Raw genomic sequence first — 17,148 nt, 5'->3', positions numbered from 1 at the left:
GTATTAAAAAATTTTTTCTACTTCATTTATTCATCTTCATTAAATTCAAGCCACAAATTAATATATCAAGCTGTCGATAATTTTTCTACCATCAGAAACCAAAAAAAGAATTTTCCAAATATTAAAAATTTTGTATTTATGATTTTTGATTCTTTTCATAAAAATTTAATTAATATTTTTTTTTTTTAACATTCCCATGGATTTTGCATGGAGAACCAAATCCCATAATAATAAGAAAGAAAAAATTTTGTGTCTCTATTAGGAATAATATAGTTATGGTTATTTATAATTTTTTTTTTTTTTTTTTTTTTTGCAAAAAAATGTTTTCCTAGGACAGGATAAAAAGCGATAATTAGTAAAAGGAGAAATAAATCCTGGACGAGTGTATATTTGTGGGATGAATAATAATGTTCTTATTTCACAGTAATTAAACAGCTAAACATTTTTCTAGCAACATAATAATGAGATATATCCAAGACACAGAACACGGCAAGTGATGCCATATACGCGTTAATGAAGACTGAGAAAGATAAAAAAAGAATAATACGGGTCTATAAGAAAAATTAAACGGATGTTCTTTAAAGCTGTTAATTGATACGTACATTTCTCGGTGCACTTGTCTGTGTATCATTCAATAACACACTTTATTTTTATTGCTAGTAAATACTGTACATGTACCTTTACAAATACATATATTTACCCTAGATGTACATGTACTAATACATCTACACATATATACTATACTCATAAATACACACAGGGACTTACACGAATCCGAACGAACGTTCAAGAAAATCTGAAAATAATGGAACTAGGATCTACATAATAAAAAAAAATTTGCTGAAAATTCTTTTGTCCAAATTTTTGGAATCTTTTCCAAACTGACTTTTTTTGCATGGCATGTCCTGACATGTACATTGAAAAATACACCGGGTTGATACGTATGCATGTATGTTACAAAAATCATGAATTGATAGAGAATATAGTGAGTGTGAACACATGTAATGTCAATAAGTATTTGGTAGCAAGTACTTTATTGGCATGCCATGAGAACAAATACTGAATATGCGCATGCAAAAACCAACTCACCATGCATTGAACGCCATGTCATTCAAAAAATACCAGACATGTGTAAATACACATGAGTATTTTGCAGTTTCATGCAGTCAGAAATGTGGAAGGTGTGCATGTACATGGAAAAATCCACTGGGTGGATGTGCATGCATGTATGTTACAAAAATCATGAAATGATAGAGAATATAGTGAGTGTGAACACATGTAATGTCAATAAGTATCTGGTAGCAAGTACTTTATTGGCATGCCATGAGAACAAATACTAACTATGCGCATGCAAAAACCAACTCACCATGCATTGAACGCCATGTCATTCAAAAAATACCAGGCATGTGTAAATACACATGAGTATTTTGCAGTTTCATGCAGTCAGAAATGTGGAAGGTGTGCATGTACATGGAAAAATCCACCGGGTGGATGTGCATGCATGTATGTTACAAAAGTAATGAAATGACAGAGTTGAGATGATAGAGAAAATAGTAAGTGCGAGTAAAAGTAGTCAGTAAGTATCTGGTAGCAAGTACTTTATTTTCATATAATAGCAAATATTGTGACTAGGATTGTAGTAATATATGAGTATGAGTATGAGTATCGGTTGATTAAAGTGCTAGAGTATGTACCATAAAAGTACAACGAGCAATAGCCTTTTATACATCTCCTCGCCCTCGTTTCCTTAGCTCACGGGATGCCATTATATCTTCCGAGAATCGACACACATGGCGCTGTAAGATCGTTATGCGCTCGCCTCGGGCTATTAAATCACAAGAAACATTCATCACCGTCTTTTACTACTTACTACTACTACTGCTTATTTTCTTGGGTATATTTATTTATTTTTTTATTATTATTTTTATTCTTACCTGACGTATTATCAATTGATTTCAACGTGTGACTACCGAGACACTCGACGTTCTTGTCATACCAATTTCGACAATTTTATCCTACTTTTTATTTGTCTCTTCTCTACTTGGACTATTGCTAGTAAGTTATAAGTAATAACCACCGGCAATAATAATAATTATTATTATTATTACTATTTATTAGAACTTGAGATATTTACTGTAGAGTTGTAGGATTAATAAAAATTTAAGACCGATAAAAATATTTTTTATTGAGGCTAATGGTTCGTGTTTTTTATTATGCTCACAGATCAACAAATGAAAATATATAAATTTTTTTTATTGCTTTGCGGTATTTGGGTTAATTATTATTTATTTTATTTAATAGAATTTCTATTGATTTATTTTTAAAAATTTCCAATAGATTCTGTTCCTCATTTTTATTTTAGAATCAGAAATAAATTAAATTTTATTTTTTTAAATTTCCAATAATTCTTAAACTTAAATTTTTCGTGAAAAAAAAAAAATTTTAATTACCAATAAAAACCCATAATTACATTTTTAATTGTTCGCATCAATAATTAAAACATAAAAAATAAAGTAAAGAATTAATTAGCGATAAAATAGCAAAGAAAAAGTAACTATTGAAAGCATTTATCAAAAATTACCATTATGATATATCTCAATCATGTTAACGTTACATAATCACGATACGCATTTTTTTACTTAGTTAAACTCTGCCACAAATGAAACTAATTAACCGTTTAAATCTCGCGATTTGTGTCAACTTTATACTTGTCACAAGCTAGCAATCAGCTAAATTAACACTAACAAACCAGTGTATACATTTAATTTATATAAAATCTGTAATTGAATCAGTTTAAATTCATCTGAATGAATTTAAAAAATCAAGTCCCAGGAATGATTAAATTTATAAATTCAGGACAAAGGGGCAAGATGATCCCCATTGAATTTTTTATAAATTAGAATTATCGGAGTCGTTGTCTTCCCCTTCCGTCTTTCATTTAAAAAAATTAGTATTAAAAATAATTCACAGGTAGTAAAGAATAATAACGTCTTTTTAACGGCTGCGTAAACATATTTCACACATACCTAAAACAATCGAACGTATAAATATAACACTATTACATTGGCATCATCAACACACTATTTATGTGCCGAGCGAGAAAATTGATTACCGTATCAACAATTGAGAAGTTAAATACGCTCAATATAGTACAGTAACCATAAAAGTAATAATGATAATGGCAATAATAATAATGATGCAGAGTAAAAATGGCATTTGAGATGGGATACAATGCAACGATAATTCTAATCTAGATTGAGTGGACAAAAGTTTTAATTAAACGCAGACTATTAACCGTAATGTACGTTACGTATGACAATTTATTATTGTGGTTTGAGTTTGTTTTATTGAGTCGATTAAAATGAAAGCCACGGTGTGGTGGTATAGAGACGTTAGCTTATCGGAGTTTTATTTTATCACTTGAGTTTATTGCCGAGCTCTAATTTTAAAAAATTACACGATGATTGTATTTTATCTAGTTTTGATTGAGGAATAATTGAAAGGGAATATAATTGATATTACTTGCAAATTGTTCGTGTCGAATTTAATTTTAGTATTCGAATTTTTTTTTTTTTTTATAACGAATTTGAATTGTGAAGTTGAATTTTTTGTAAGTAATAGTGGGGGGAGTGGGGGTAGTAAAAAATTTCCTAATTCATTTTTTTATAAATATTAACTCATAAATTAAATTTTCAAAAAAATAATTCTGTATTTAAAAAGTGAACTTCGAGCCGTCGACAAAAATAAAAATAATGAATATTTATCCCGATAAATAATGAACTGGAAATAAAATTAATAACAAAGCTCGGTGTAAAATGTTTATTAAATAATAATAAAATATCTCCATCTGTCTCATTAAATCAAAAAGCCCACGCTATCATGTGATCCTTTGTAAATGCTCAAGAAATCCTAGCATCAATAATACAGCAACTAAAAATAAACAAAATAAAAAATATTATAAAAATGAAAACAAAAATAAAAGATATTTTAGCCAAGGGCATTTGGTTGATGGACTCACGAAGAAGGTTAATCATCATTAAGAGATGCTCTTACATATCTCTCGAGTCCACATGGACCCCGTCCATAAATGTATAATAAAATTAAATGTCTGTATACTTAATCAATTATACAGATTACACATTAATCGAATACGAGCATGTGTCAATTGCTTTTATTGCTCTCTTTTCTCTTTCCCTCCCTTTCTCCCTCCCCCTCCTCCTCACTAAGTCGCTATCAGATCTCGCGTGATTAAGTTCTGCTAAGCAATTGATAAAAGCTGTCAACAATTCCAAGAGAAAATATATATATATATATATATATATATATATATATATATATATATATATTTTTGGTATAAATGTATATAAGTATATGTATATATGGAGATAATAATGATGATAAAGCAATAGAAGAAAGCATTGACATGATACATTGGGGAAAGTGACGAAGGAAGTAAAAATGGATAAAGCGATATAGTTTTTGGGGGGAGCTCCAAAACGGAGCCTAATGTATGCCAGTGGGCTATCACGGTGGTCCGCGATGCGGTGTGGGTGGTCCGCCTGCTTCCTCCACCCTGCTTCTATATACTCTCTCATTCATTCTCTCTCTCAACTCTTTTTTACTCCAACTCTTACTCTTTACTCTCGCCACAGGCATACAAGTTACATTACACAGCTATTTGTGATATATGTAATATATAACTTAACTTACATACTCTTAATAAACCGTTTAAACGTTTTACATCCTATCCCATGAGCTTCTGATCCTTTTAAATAATACACTTATCGCTATCACTGACATTATGTGGACACGGCTCTTTATACTTTAACCCTTTGCTGTGCAAACATATTTAGACGGAATTATTATTATTTTACTCAAATACAAATTCAAAATTTTTTTTTTTGATTAAACATGAATAAAAAAAAAAGACAAAATTAATTTGACCGGGAAATGTGGAAAAATTATTTAAGAAAAGCTAAATTACAAAAAGCCTAATTTTGAAAAAGTCAAAATTTCGAGAGCTTACATAAAAAATTTTTTATATAAAAATCTGAAATTTTGAAAAATCAGATTAGAGTTTAAAATTGATATTTTTTCAAAATTTGACAATTAAAAATTTTGTTTAGAAATCTTTAGCCATTAAATTTAAAAAAAAAAATTCAGACTATTTCCTATTGTACAAGAGGAACAATAATAATAAAAAAAAATAATCAAATTTTATTGAGCAGAATCCATTAAGAATTTAAAAACCCAAGTGCTTTTGATCATTATACATTTTAATGTCAATCCAAATCCACGAAAACACTTTTTTTATAACTCCTTTATTACTATGTATCTACAATAAAATATTTAAAACTCACTAATTTAATATATCCCAATAAAAAAATATCGTATTCGTGGCACGGGAATTCAAATCCAGTTAATTTTAAGCATTACAATATTTTTTGTACTCGATTATGAATTCGTGGCCCAAAATCCCTGGACTCGGATCATTCAGACCCTCCATTAAATAAAAAAAGTAAAATAAAATAATAGCTTACTTTTGATATCTCAATAACAGACCATTTGTCATTTTTAACCCTCCCCAAATTCTTTAAATTTTTTTCCCGCCTAAATTTAATAATCGGCCATTAATTTAAAATTTAAAACGAAAATATAATTAAAATAAGTCCCGGCCCATCATCATCATCATTAACATTAACAATTACCAATTACCGATTACCGATTGCCGATTGCGACTACATTGCAGTCCGTCAAAATAAGCGACATCCGAAATGTATAATTTACAGTTTAAAAAATTCCAAAGACATGCAGTAAGCCATGTAATGTATAAAAAAAAAAAAAAAATTAAATATACACCAGCTTTAAGTACATGTATAAAAAAACAGTTAATTTTTTTCACACACTCAATAATTTATTTTTTGTTGATACAAGATATTTAAACATGATTCAGAGAAGATCTCCGGAGGGGGAGGGAAGGAGTTGTGCTCCATACGAGCACACTCACATAACCCAATACAAATAAAACACAAAGATGTAATACCGAGAGTAGAGATGAGAGTTTTGTGGGCCAAAACCGGAGAGGAGATGAGTGTAACAGGCTCAACACAACACTGGGGCTCTGGATTTCTTAATGAAGACGTTTCTCTAGGTTAAGAGAAGTTTGACGTTTTTATGGGTCAGGCTCGAGCTTCTTTTTTTTTTTTTTTATTATTATTATTTTTATTTATTTTATTTTACTTTTTTTACATCACATCCACAATCTATATGTATATATATATATATATATATATAGATTCATATGTAGGGGAACCCGGGGTAAAATGAGACACCGTTCTTAAGATAAAAATGTTTTTACAAAGTTCAGAAGGAAACAGGGCAAATTGGCCAGTCTGAGCATTGACTTTTACAAAATTTTGACAGAAGAAACTAAGCGGTTCATTTTACCCGCATTTTTTTTAGAAATTTTTACAAGAAGGGGCAGATTGACCAGTCCATGATTTGTGACTTTTACAAAATTTTGAAAAAAAAATTTAGCGGTTCATTTTACCCGCATTTTTTTTACGACTCAGAACAAGAAGGGGCAAGTTGAGCCGTCCATGATTTGTGACTTTTACAAAATTTTGACAAAAAAAAATTTAACGATTCATTTTACCCGCATTTTTTTTTAGAAATTTTTGACAAAATGGGGCAAGTTGACCAGTCCATGATTTGTGACTTTTACAAAATTTTGACAAAAAAAAATTTAGCGGTTCATTTTACCCGCATTTTTTTTAGAAATTTTTGACAAGATGGGGCAAGTTGACCAGTCCATGATTTGTGATTTTTACAAAATTTTGACAAAAAAAATTTAGCGGTTCATTTTACCCGTATTTTTTTTACGACTCAGAACAAGAAGGGGCAAGTTGAGCCGTCCACAAAATGTGACTTTTACAAAATTTTGATAAAATAATTTTAGTGGTTCATTTTACCCGCATTTTAGAAAATATTTTTTTTACAACTTAGAACAACACGGGGCAAGTTGGCCAGTCCGTGTATTGAGACTTTTACAAAATTTTGTCAAAATTTTGTTTTTAGGCCAACTTACCTCTTCCTTTCTAAAAAAATTTCTGTATATATATATATATATAAGATATGAGAACAGACTCCCTGCTAAGAAATCGGTCTTTGAGTTAAAAAAAATCCTTAAAAACTCATGTCTGATAATTTCCCTTCTTATAAAACCCAGCGGCATAGAATCCGTCCCTTCAGTGATGGGTCTATCATCTCACTAATTTCTTACTGTTAAAATTGGTAGGACATTTTAAAAACGATCTATCAGGGTCAGTTCCCCGCTTTAGGTTGAATGTATAAATTTTTTTGTCTTCCAGTTGACGTTTGTCTTTGCTCGTCTCGTCTAGTCCGGTCCCCTCTCCTAGCTTCGTAAATATATTAACTGTATACATGTATAAATATATATGAAACGTATATCTCGAGAAAAATCAATCTTTGATGGATCTATAAAGAACTGAGGCGAGAGAAGGCGACTCCGGTGGTCGACTAGTCTGACTAAGAGGACGTTTGTTTGAATTTTACTTTTAAATCTTAAACTCGCGCTTTTTATATCTAGCAAATAAATAATTGGTAAATATATGGAATAATTATTATTTAAATAAATTGCTGGGCATATATTTTTTATGAATAAATATTTTAACTACAAGCTACAAAATACAGCAAACTTGTAGTCGATTAAAGTGTCCGCGGTAGCAGTTTTATGGAGATTGCATTCTCGACTGAAAATATTATTAAGAGATCTTGGGATTTACAATACAAGTTTTAAATAAAAATAATAATTTAAGTTAGCGTAGAAAAAAGGTAAAGGGAAAAATATGTTATATGACTTTCTTTCTGGCCTCTAACGCCGGACAAAGAGATAGAATTTATTTAAAGGGAGGTCATGCCGGGCATCCTGTCACATTATCGCGAGCTCCGACGAAATATCTTAACTTTGAGAATCGCATTAAATGTTGCCTCTTTTTTAGTACATTGAGACTAATATACTGTAGATGTATATGCTTCTATACATATATGTATGTATAGAACATATGCAGGCTTGCGTGGCAACATAACGATGCAGAAACATAATATTAACTTATCGGTACGTCACAAGTTATATTATATACTATAGATATTTTTATTATATTTTTTATGGCCATCAAGGAATGCGACAACGTGGATACAAATACTTAATCGCCGATAACCACACATGCTGTTTAATTATTATTGTTTTTATTGGGGTACTTTAGTACAATAATAATTTGGAATTTTATTTTTATTTTTTATGTTTAGGAATTATGGGTTATTTATTTTATTTAATAAGAGATAGCTTTGGGGTGGTGGGTTAGATGGAAATTTTGTTTGGCGGATTTTTTGGTAGAAATGAAAAGGCCATAAGTTGTTTAATTTTAATAATTTTGGGATTTGAAAATTTTTTGAAGTATATGAATTTTCGCTGAGGACTAAAATGGCTGTATCTTCTGAAATATTGAGTTTAGGACATAGTTTATAAGGAGCAAAGTTGTAGAAAATTTAATTTGGAACAAGTTTTGTTTCAACAAAAAATAGCGTAGAGTCGATTGTTTAGAAGTTACGGCGCATCAAAAAATTTGGAAATTCATATGTAGTCTTTTTTATATATAATTTTCATTCGGACTAAAAATAGCTATATTTTCAAAAATATTGATCCTAGACTATTTTTTATAAGGAGCAAAGTTGTAGAAAATTTAATTTGGAACAAGTTTTGTTTCAACAAAAAATAGCGTAGAGTCGATTGTTTAGAAGTTACGGCGCATCAAAGAATTTGGAAATTCATATATAGTCTTTTTTATATATAGTTTTTATTCGGACTAAAAATAGCTATATTTTCAAAAATATTGATCCTAGACTATTTTTTATAAGGACCAAAGTTGTGGGAAATTTAATTTGGAATAAGTTTTGTTTCAACAAAAAATAGCGTAGAGTCGATTGTTTAGAAGTTACGGCGCATCAAAGAATTTGGAAATTCATATATAGTCTTTTTTATATATAGTTTTTATTCGGACTAAAAATAGCTATATTTTCGGAAATATTGATCCTAGACTATTTTTTATAAGGACCAAAGTTGTGGGAAATTTAATTTCCTACGATTTTGGTCTCTTCTAAAAATACTGTAAAGTCGATTATTCAAAAGTTATGACATTTTAAGAAATTTGTAAATTTTTGACTACATGACAACTTTGTTTACATGAGCTAAAGTTGTAGAAAATTTCCTTTCCAGTGACCTCAAGACATCTTGACATCTCCAACTGTAAAAAAATCCACTCAAGCCTTGAATTAAAAATTCAAAATTAACCAAGTGACAATAACTAAAGATAAGTTATTTATATAAAATATTCAAAAATAATAACCACAACCAGATGGTTTAAATTCTCAAGTTAAAACTCAGAAGTAGTGTCTCATAATATTTAATCCCCGATAATCGTCACCAGAGTCAGCGTCGTCATCTACGACAATCTATATAATATATAATAGTATCCCAGTCTGATGGCAAGGTATCCAAAGTATCCACTAGCCGATACCATACGTGAGCTACACGATCGTATAGAAGAGATTAACTTATGTTAAACTTAAATCCTGTTTTTGACGTATCGTATTTCTCACAAAAAAAAAACCCACCAGTATGTATTATATAGTTAAAAATTTTTTAATAACTGCTTATAGATAACACGTGATACTTAAAGAACTTCTCATATTATTATCTACAACACACTGTCTCGGGCATTGACAAGCCATAAATTAGCCAGCAACTGGGTTATTGCTAAATTGTTGCGCACATTCTTTATCGCCGCAATCGTTATTTTTAAATAAATTTTTCAAACAATATGACACTCGGATAATTTTTTAAAACTTATTACTCTTATCGGTGTCGCAACGCTTATCGTATTTTTTCACTTCATATATATATTCATATATACATATATATGTGTTCTAATTGAGCACTCATCACTCAACCAGACTTCAGACTCTAAACTTGAGACGCAGACACTAGACTAGAAAATCTATAGCAGTTCTCGGATATTAAATGGACCTCAGCTTATTTATATATATATATATATATATATAGTCTAAGCTCGAAATTAAGCGATTTCCGGCTTGAGATACTACCTAATAATTGTTGAGTACCGCAAACGAGTTATATCCCTCCTGTTTTCTTATTCCTTTTAATCATCTCGTTACTAATATATTTTCAGTCTATAATAAGTGATATTAGTAATAACTAATTAATTTTATTACTACAGTTCATTAAAATTACTTTTTGATCTATATATATTTTTTTTCAAAACTTAAAATTACTGTAACTTCGACATTTTTGATCTTACGATTTTTTTCAATGGGACCAAAGTTGTAGGAAATTTAATTTCCAACAACTTTTGTTTCTTTACAAAACACTCTAAAATCAGTATTTTGAAAGATATGGTTGTTTTAATAATTTGGAAATTTTTGGAAAAGTGTATAATTATATAGTTTCTTTATTAGACATAAAATGGCTGTATCTTTAAAAATATGGATCGTAGAAGATTTTTTATAGAGATTAAAGTTGTAGGAAATTTTATTTTCTACAAGTTTGGATTCCGCGTAAAATGACGTACGATCAATATTTTTGAAGTTATGACCATTTAAAAAATTTGGAAATTAAACTAAAATTCAGCGAATGAAAAAAATAAAATTTAGAAAAAAAAAAAGATGAAATTGCCTAAAAAAATGTAACTTATTAAACATCGTCTATTTAAATACATTTACAAGCCATCTAAGCTAGTTCGAATTGTGTGTGGTTCGAGTTAAACCATTGAGTCCGGGTGGGTTAAGAAATTAATGTTGCCCGCTTAATTGGAGCCACCGCTTGCCGTTTGTGTGGCCATATAGTGGTGCTCAGTTCGTCCACTTAATAAACGTCTATATACCCTCATACTTTGTTACTAATTTTATTAATATTCTGCAAAAAAAAATAAAATAAAATAAAAGTTATAAATATTTATAAAAATAAATCAATTGAAAAAACTTTCATGGTTGTCAGAAAAAATTTAAAAAAAAACAACAGATAATTGTATATTTTTTTTTTGTAAAAATCTTTTGTCAAGACCTGAATTTTTTTATTTTAAAGAATATACTTCAGGCTCATCGTGGGTAATAATAAGAGCAAGGCAAAGAGAAAATGTCAGCCCCCCGGGGCCCTAACAGCCTCGTTGTGGTTTTAGTACACATAATTGGTCTTTGACACGCAAATCATTCTAAATATCCTCCAACAACAAAGTACTATATATATACACGAATACACGTATATATATTTTATATTGATATTGTTGTTATTGAATTAATTGTCTATATTTTAATAATAATAATATACAAGAACAATGAATGCCGAAATTTCGACTTTCGATGGCCCATAAAAATTGAATTTTTGTTCGCAACCAGCATATGGCGAGTTCAGTAGCTTGTATTGCAAGGCTTGTCTATATAAGCATGATGAGTCTGACAACTTGTTAAACTGATCAACAAACTCACGCAAACTATTATTATAGATATATCGTTATTAAACTATAATATAGAGACCAGTTTAAACATGATAAATATCCATCGATAAGACAGCTAAATTATTATTATTAAAAGTAAATTTTCAACTAAAAAATTTATTAAAAATTATTCCTCGTTGCGAATTTAATAATTGTTATGGATTTCACTGGTTTTATTATTTTTCACTGATTACTACCAGTATTCTGTTGAATATATATTATAAGTGGACGCTTAGGTCGTGGGGTCAAACGGTTGGAAGTTGGAGTGATTTGAATTGAGGAATTTTTGGAAAGGTATAATTGTGTTATATAACTTTAAATGAAGATATCTTGGGAAATATTGGTTTTAAGATGTTTTTTGCAGAAACCAAAATTGTAGGCAATTCGATTTCCAAGAATTTTGGTCTCTATAAAAAATTACGTGGGATCGAATTTTTAGAAGTTATAGCGCTCTGAAGAATTTGGAAATTTTTGGAAAAGTATAATTATATATGAAACTAAAAATGGAGATACCTTGGAAAATATTGATTTTTGAATATTTTTTGTAAGGACCAAAGTTGTAGGAAATAAAATTTCCTACAATTTTTGTTTCTATAAAAAATTCCATGGGATAAAATTTTCAAAAGTTACAGCGTTTTGAAAAATTTGAAATTTTTTTTCTGAGCCTTAAATTTGAAATATCTTCTTTTATCGACTTTTGGGTCTTGTTGACCCCCCTAACATCATCTAAGAACCAATAACTACAACTCATTACTCATAAAAATAACAGCATTTCTCATAAAACCGAAAAAAAACTTGTCAACATCAAAATGTCTTAATTATAATTCATAACTTAATATCTCCAGCATTCATTAGTCCTGTCATCGTCCCACTATTAACGAATCTATTAATTCTTGACATTGCCGGTCACGCACATCAACACACACACACACACACACACGACTCATTATATATATAACACTCTTATCTAAAAGTTAAAATATTTAAATTTAAATTAAATATTTATATTTTCGTGCTAATTTTATTCAGGCCTGACATGCCACGACATTCGTTAAGATTTTTGGGCCACCCGATATGGGAACTTGCCCTCCTGAGGGATAAAGTTGACGAGCAGCCCGCGGTCTGATACAAGCGTGCGAATTATTCGTCGTTGGAGGCCAAGCCGGTCTAATGGCTTCTATTCCCAAAAGGTGGAAATTAAGCTATTAATTAAAAAAAAAAAAAAAAAAAAAAAAAAAAAAAAAAATTAATTTAATTCAATGAATTTTTTTCTAATCCATACTTTCAAAGGCTACTGGTCTTTACAAAAGTCTGGACGATCTCCAGCTAATCGAGTCCATTAGTTTAAATTCTATTCATAAATTGCACAAGAGCCTCGAGATTTAAGATTATCAACTCGGTGGCTATTTGGCTAACGGTCACCCGAATTCAGCTGACCGTTTTGTACTTATTAATGTGAATGTCCTTTTAGTGTGTATTATATTTAATAGTAGAGAGTAGAGAGCAGAGGACAGTAGATGGGAGATTCAAAGTGTATAGAGAAGAGTAGAAAAGAAATAATCACTTCTGGTAAGCAAATGTCTCGGATATATGCTGCCAGGGTGGTCGACTCCGAAGATCATTTTTAATTGGGCGGTGGGCAGGACGGAATTGAGATTTATGAAGTAAATTCATTGTTTCGTCAACGGGACCACCAACTGCGATATTATGCTTATTCTTACATTACTTACTTACTTACTTACTTGTATTACTTACTTACGACTCCCCGCCCGTCTGCGTTAACCCGGACCCGGACCGACTGCCTGCTAATGCTCCTATCACTGCTGATTATTATGTTGTCATTTATTCTGCTACTCAAATCACAATCTTTAAATGTCACTTTATGATTATTAGCCATTTAAATAATGTTCCCATTTTTTTTTTTTTTTTTTGTGACTCATTTTTGTTGTGAGAAAATTTTTGGATCTACTGGATGTCAATTTGATTATTGGAAATTTATAAAGCTGGTTAACGGGCGTAATAGGTAGCGGCCACGCAAAAAAATTGCGTGGCCGCTACTTATTTTAAGGCTGATTAGTGACTTAGAAGCTGGAAAATAAGATTTTGATGATAAGAAAAAATTTCAAAAAAAATTTGATGGTTCACATGAAATTTTGAAAATAATTATTTAGTTTTGTAAAATTTTTTTTTAATTTATATGGATCTGATTGAATGATAAGGTTTGAATTTTTGATAAAAATTTTTTGTTGGCCAAGTAGATTTATGAAAGAATATATATGGAAAAAAAAAAAAAGGTTGGAGTAATCAGGTGGTCGTTTTGTCACCAGTGACATAAAAATTGTAAAGTGGCCGTTAACTTAGAGCCCGTATCGCTAAGATACTAAGTATAATTTTAAAATACCAAACACGTGTTTTTGAGCGGAAGGAAGTTTAAAACATGTTTATTTATTTTTCTTACCACATAAACATAACAGTGATCGAGTGAAGAGTAAAATAAAAAATGATAGTATCAACTGTAACGAGTGGTTACTTCATTTGTTAACAACCTAAGAAATAAACTTCCTCATGTGAGACATAGACATATTTATATTTACATATACATATATATACATACCCCTAGTAATTTTTTTTTCGGCTGCATTATTTACTAGCAATATTTCAAATTCCTTTTTTTCACTTAAATTAAAAATAAATAATTTTTTTTTTTTTTTTTTTTTTATGGGAACTGGAAATTTGGTAAAATTTTCTGATGGAAAAAAAATTCTTATGCATAAAATCCATTATTTTCTTAACGGTCCCATTTTGCTCGCCTTCTCTATATATAAGTATATATTTAGTGGTATTATAAATCTATAGACATAAGCGAGTTTGAGTAATCGATTGGATGGTCGGAAAAAAAGTTGTCGAGAGCTTGAGGTCGCGGGTTGGGGTCAGGCTAATGAACTAATGAACTATCCAGGCGTCATTCGACCGTGCGAATCATTTTAATAGTTAATATTTTTATTTTTAGCTTCAGTTATCTTTGTTTTGTTTACTTTTTTTGCTCGTTCGTTTTAGAGCCTGGTGATTAGTGCTCTTGACTGTGCCAGCACTAAACGGGAATTCAATTTATACTTTTATGAGTTGTTTCTACGCCCCTAATAGGCTAATAAAGCCGGCTTTGATCAGACTAACTCTGCCGCTCAGTTTTTAGGTTACAACAATTATAATAATTATTATTATTATTATATTATAAATAAACTGATAAATGTCCGAAGATGTTAGTGATTAACCACAAAATTTTTTAAAAATATGTTGGTTAATTTATCACTTTTCTCTTTAAAATTTTTGAAATTTTTATTTAAAATTAAAATTAAATATCAATTGTCGATTTGAAAAATTAAATTTCCCGCGAATTTTCTTAGAACTTGAAGAAAGTCCTTTTTTCAAATAGCTGTAACTTTTTCGAAAATAAAATAATTCAGACGTTTTTTTTTTCAAAATTTTCGTCTTTCAATGTAGTTTACGGAAACAAATACAAAAAAAAAATAAAGATATTAAAATCTATAAAATTTTTCACTTTTTTGAAAAAGTCATATTTTTTTCAAAATTCTCTTTTCTCGAAAACTAAGCGAGATATCGAAAAATTTTATTCTTAAAAAAAAAGTTGTTTTGTCGAGATTTATATAAATTTTCGGTCATTTGACAGCACCATAAAAACCGCCTAATTATTAAAGTAACATTTTAGTAAATTTTCTAAATACTAATTGCATAATTAATTATTGCATTGAAATTTTAATTGAAGGCTTTAATTAAATTAAAAAATTCAATTTTAATTTCAAAAACTGATTATAAAAAAAAATATTATTCTATAAAAAATTAATATGAAATAAAAAAAAAATTTTTTTTTAACAAACTATTTTTTTTTTTGTTCTCAGGACGAAGTAAGTAAAAGCAACCTCAATCATATGATGGGACTCAAAACACAAGATGACAGATGAACGTGAGACTTTCGAAGCCCAAAGAAATAATTTTTTTTTTTAACCAAAAAATAAAATCAAAAATTAAAATAAAAATTCATTCTAGTAATTAAACCACGTCTATTAAAAAATGTCTGCCATAAGCTGACACAAAAAATTCATACATATTTATATATAAAAAAATCGAGTCATATTTTTTTTTTTTTTTTAAATTAGACGTAATAAATTAAAAGTAATTTGTAGAATGTCGTGTAGTTACGTCTAACTTAGTAATGAAATTAGTGGTCGGGTGATAAATATATATAGTAAATGCAGTGAGTAGAGTAGACTAGAGTCTTTGGTATGCAAGATCCGTCAGTCGTTAGAAAGCAAACGGACAAACGTCTTGACGTTATTGGTTTCAAGCCACCCTTTGCTCTGTTCGTTTGCTTTCCAATCTACCGAGACGGATCTTCGAGTAAGGGCGCGAGGACGCGTTTCTCTAGTAATTATACTTGTTCGTTACTTGTTACATATATATATCTATATATTTGTTTTTGTATCTCGAGTCATTCAGTATAATGTAAGTTGAGAGCCGAGTCAAAAGTTTACGAAGCTTTTCACTTTGCTCTGGGTGTATATTGATTTGACCTTAACTTAAAATGGTGTCTGAAGAAATGGATAAGTGTCAAGCGGTCATTAATCATTCCTTTACATATACATGTATATGTATATATATATATGTATTGGAGTTATAAGTATTATTAAGTAGGTATTGCATGTTTATGCCCACGATCTGTCAAGACAATATTTAAATCCTTATAAAGATTCACTTTAAATATATGATAATAATGATAAGATATATTAAGTTATTTATATTTTAACGTCATGCGACTGTTGAACTTTTCAAAAGGTTATTTTGTAGATAAATTAATTTATCATTTTTTATTTACGAGAGATTATTTTACAGCCTAAGTAAATTGAGACTTAATGGGAATTCTTAAGTAGAACGAGTCAACTTTTTTTTTTTTTTTTTTTTTTAGTGGAAAAAGACAAAATTTTTTTTAGTAAAAATAGACAAATTTATGACTTCATTTACTGTGGAATAAAATGGACGAAAAAAAATTTCAGTCAAATAATTTAATGGGTAAAAAATATTTTGGGGTAAAATGGACAGTCATTTTTTTAAAATAAAATTTTATTGAAATTAAAAAAAAAAAAATTTATTAGTGTCCAGTTTACCCCATAGTAATTATTGTTTTTAAAAATTAGATGAAAAAAATTTTTCGACTGCCCATTTTGCCCCTTAGTAAAAAAATATAAAAAAAAAAGTTTCCCTGACTAAAGAAAAAAATTTGTCTCCAGGTCCCCGAACGAGGAGAGTAAAAAGAACAAATGAAGTTCGTCCTACCGGAAACACACCCGAGGAAAAGCGACCGCGGACGGCATTCAGCGGGGAGCAGCTGGCGCGACTGAAGCGTGAGTTCGCGGAAAACCGGTACCTCACCGAGCGGCGGCGTCAGCAGCTCTCCCGCGACCTTGGACTAAACGAGGCCCAGATTAAAATTTGGTTTCAAAACAAAAGGGCAAAAATAAAGAAAGCCAGCGGGCAGAAGAACCCC

At 29.8% G+C, this 17,148-nt stretch overlaps 1 protein-coding gene across 1 annotated transcript in view; it reads left to right on the top strand.

The window, feature by feature from the left end:
* LOC103576345 (bromodomain-containing protein DDB_G0270170) overlaps positions 1-15,647 on the top strand; it is a 37,993-nt gene extending 22,346 nt beyond the window's left edge. Inside the window, exon 2 of the mRNA XM_008556513.2 lies at positions 15,506-15,647. Within this exon, the coding sequence (XP_008554735.2) occupies positions 15,506-15,519 (14 nt within the window). The 3' untranslated portion in view covers positions 15,520-15,647. The remainder of the gene's footprint in view (positions 1-15,505) is intronic.
* Positions 15,648-17,148: the final 1,501 nt, after the last annotated feature.

Source organism: Microplitis demolitor, chromosome 4 (assembly GCF_026212275.2).
Source record: "Microplitis demolitor isolate Queensland-Clemson2020A chromosome 4, iyMicDemo2.1a, whole genome shotgun sequence".
NCBI classification, from domain to species: Eukaryota; Metazoa; Arthropoda; class Insecta; order Hymenoptera; family Braconidae; genus Microplitis; species Microplitis demolitor.
This window is presented reverse-complemented; position numbering and strand designations above follow the sequence as displayed.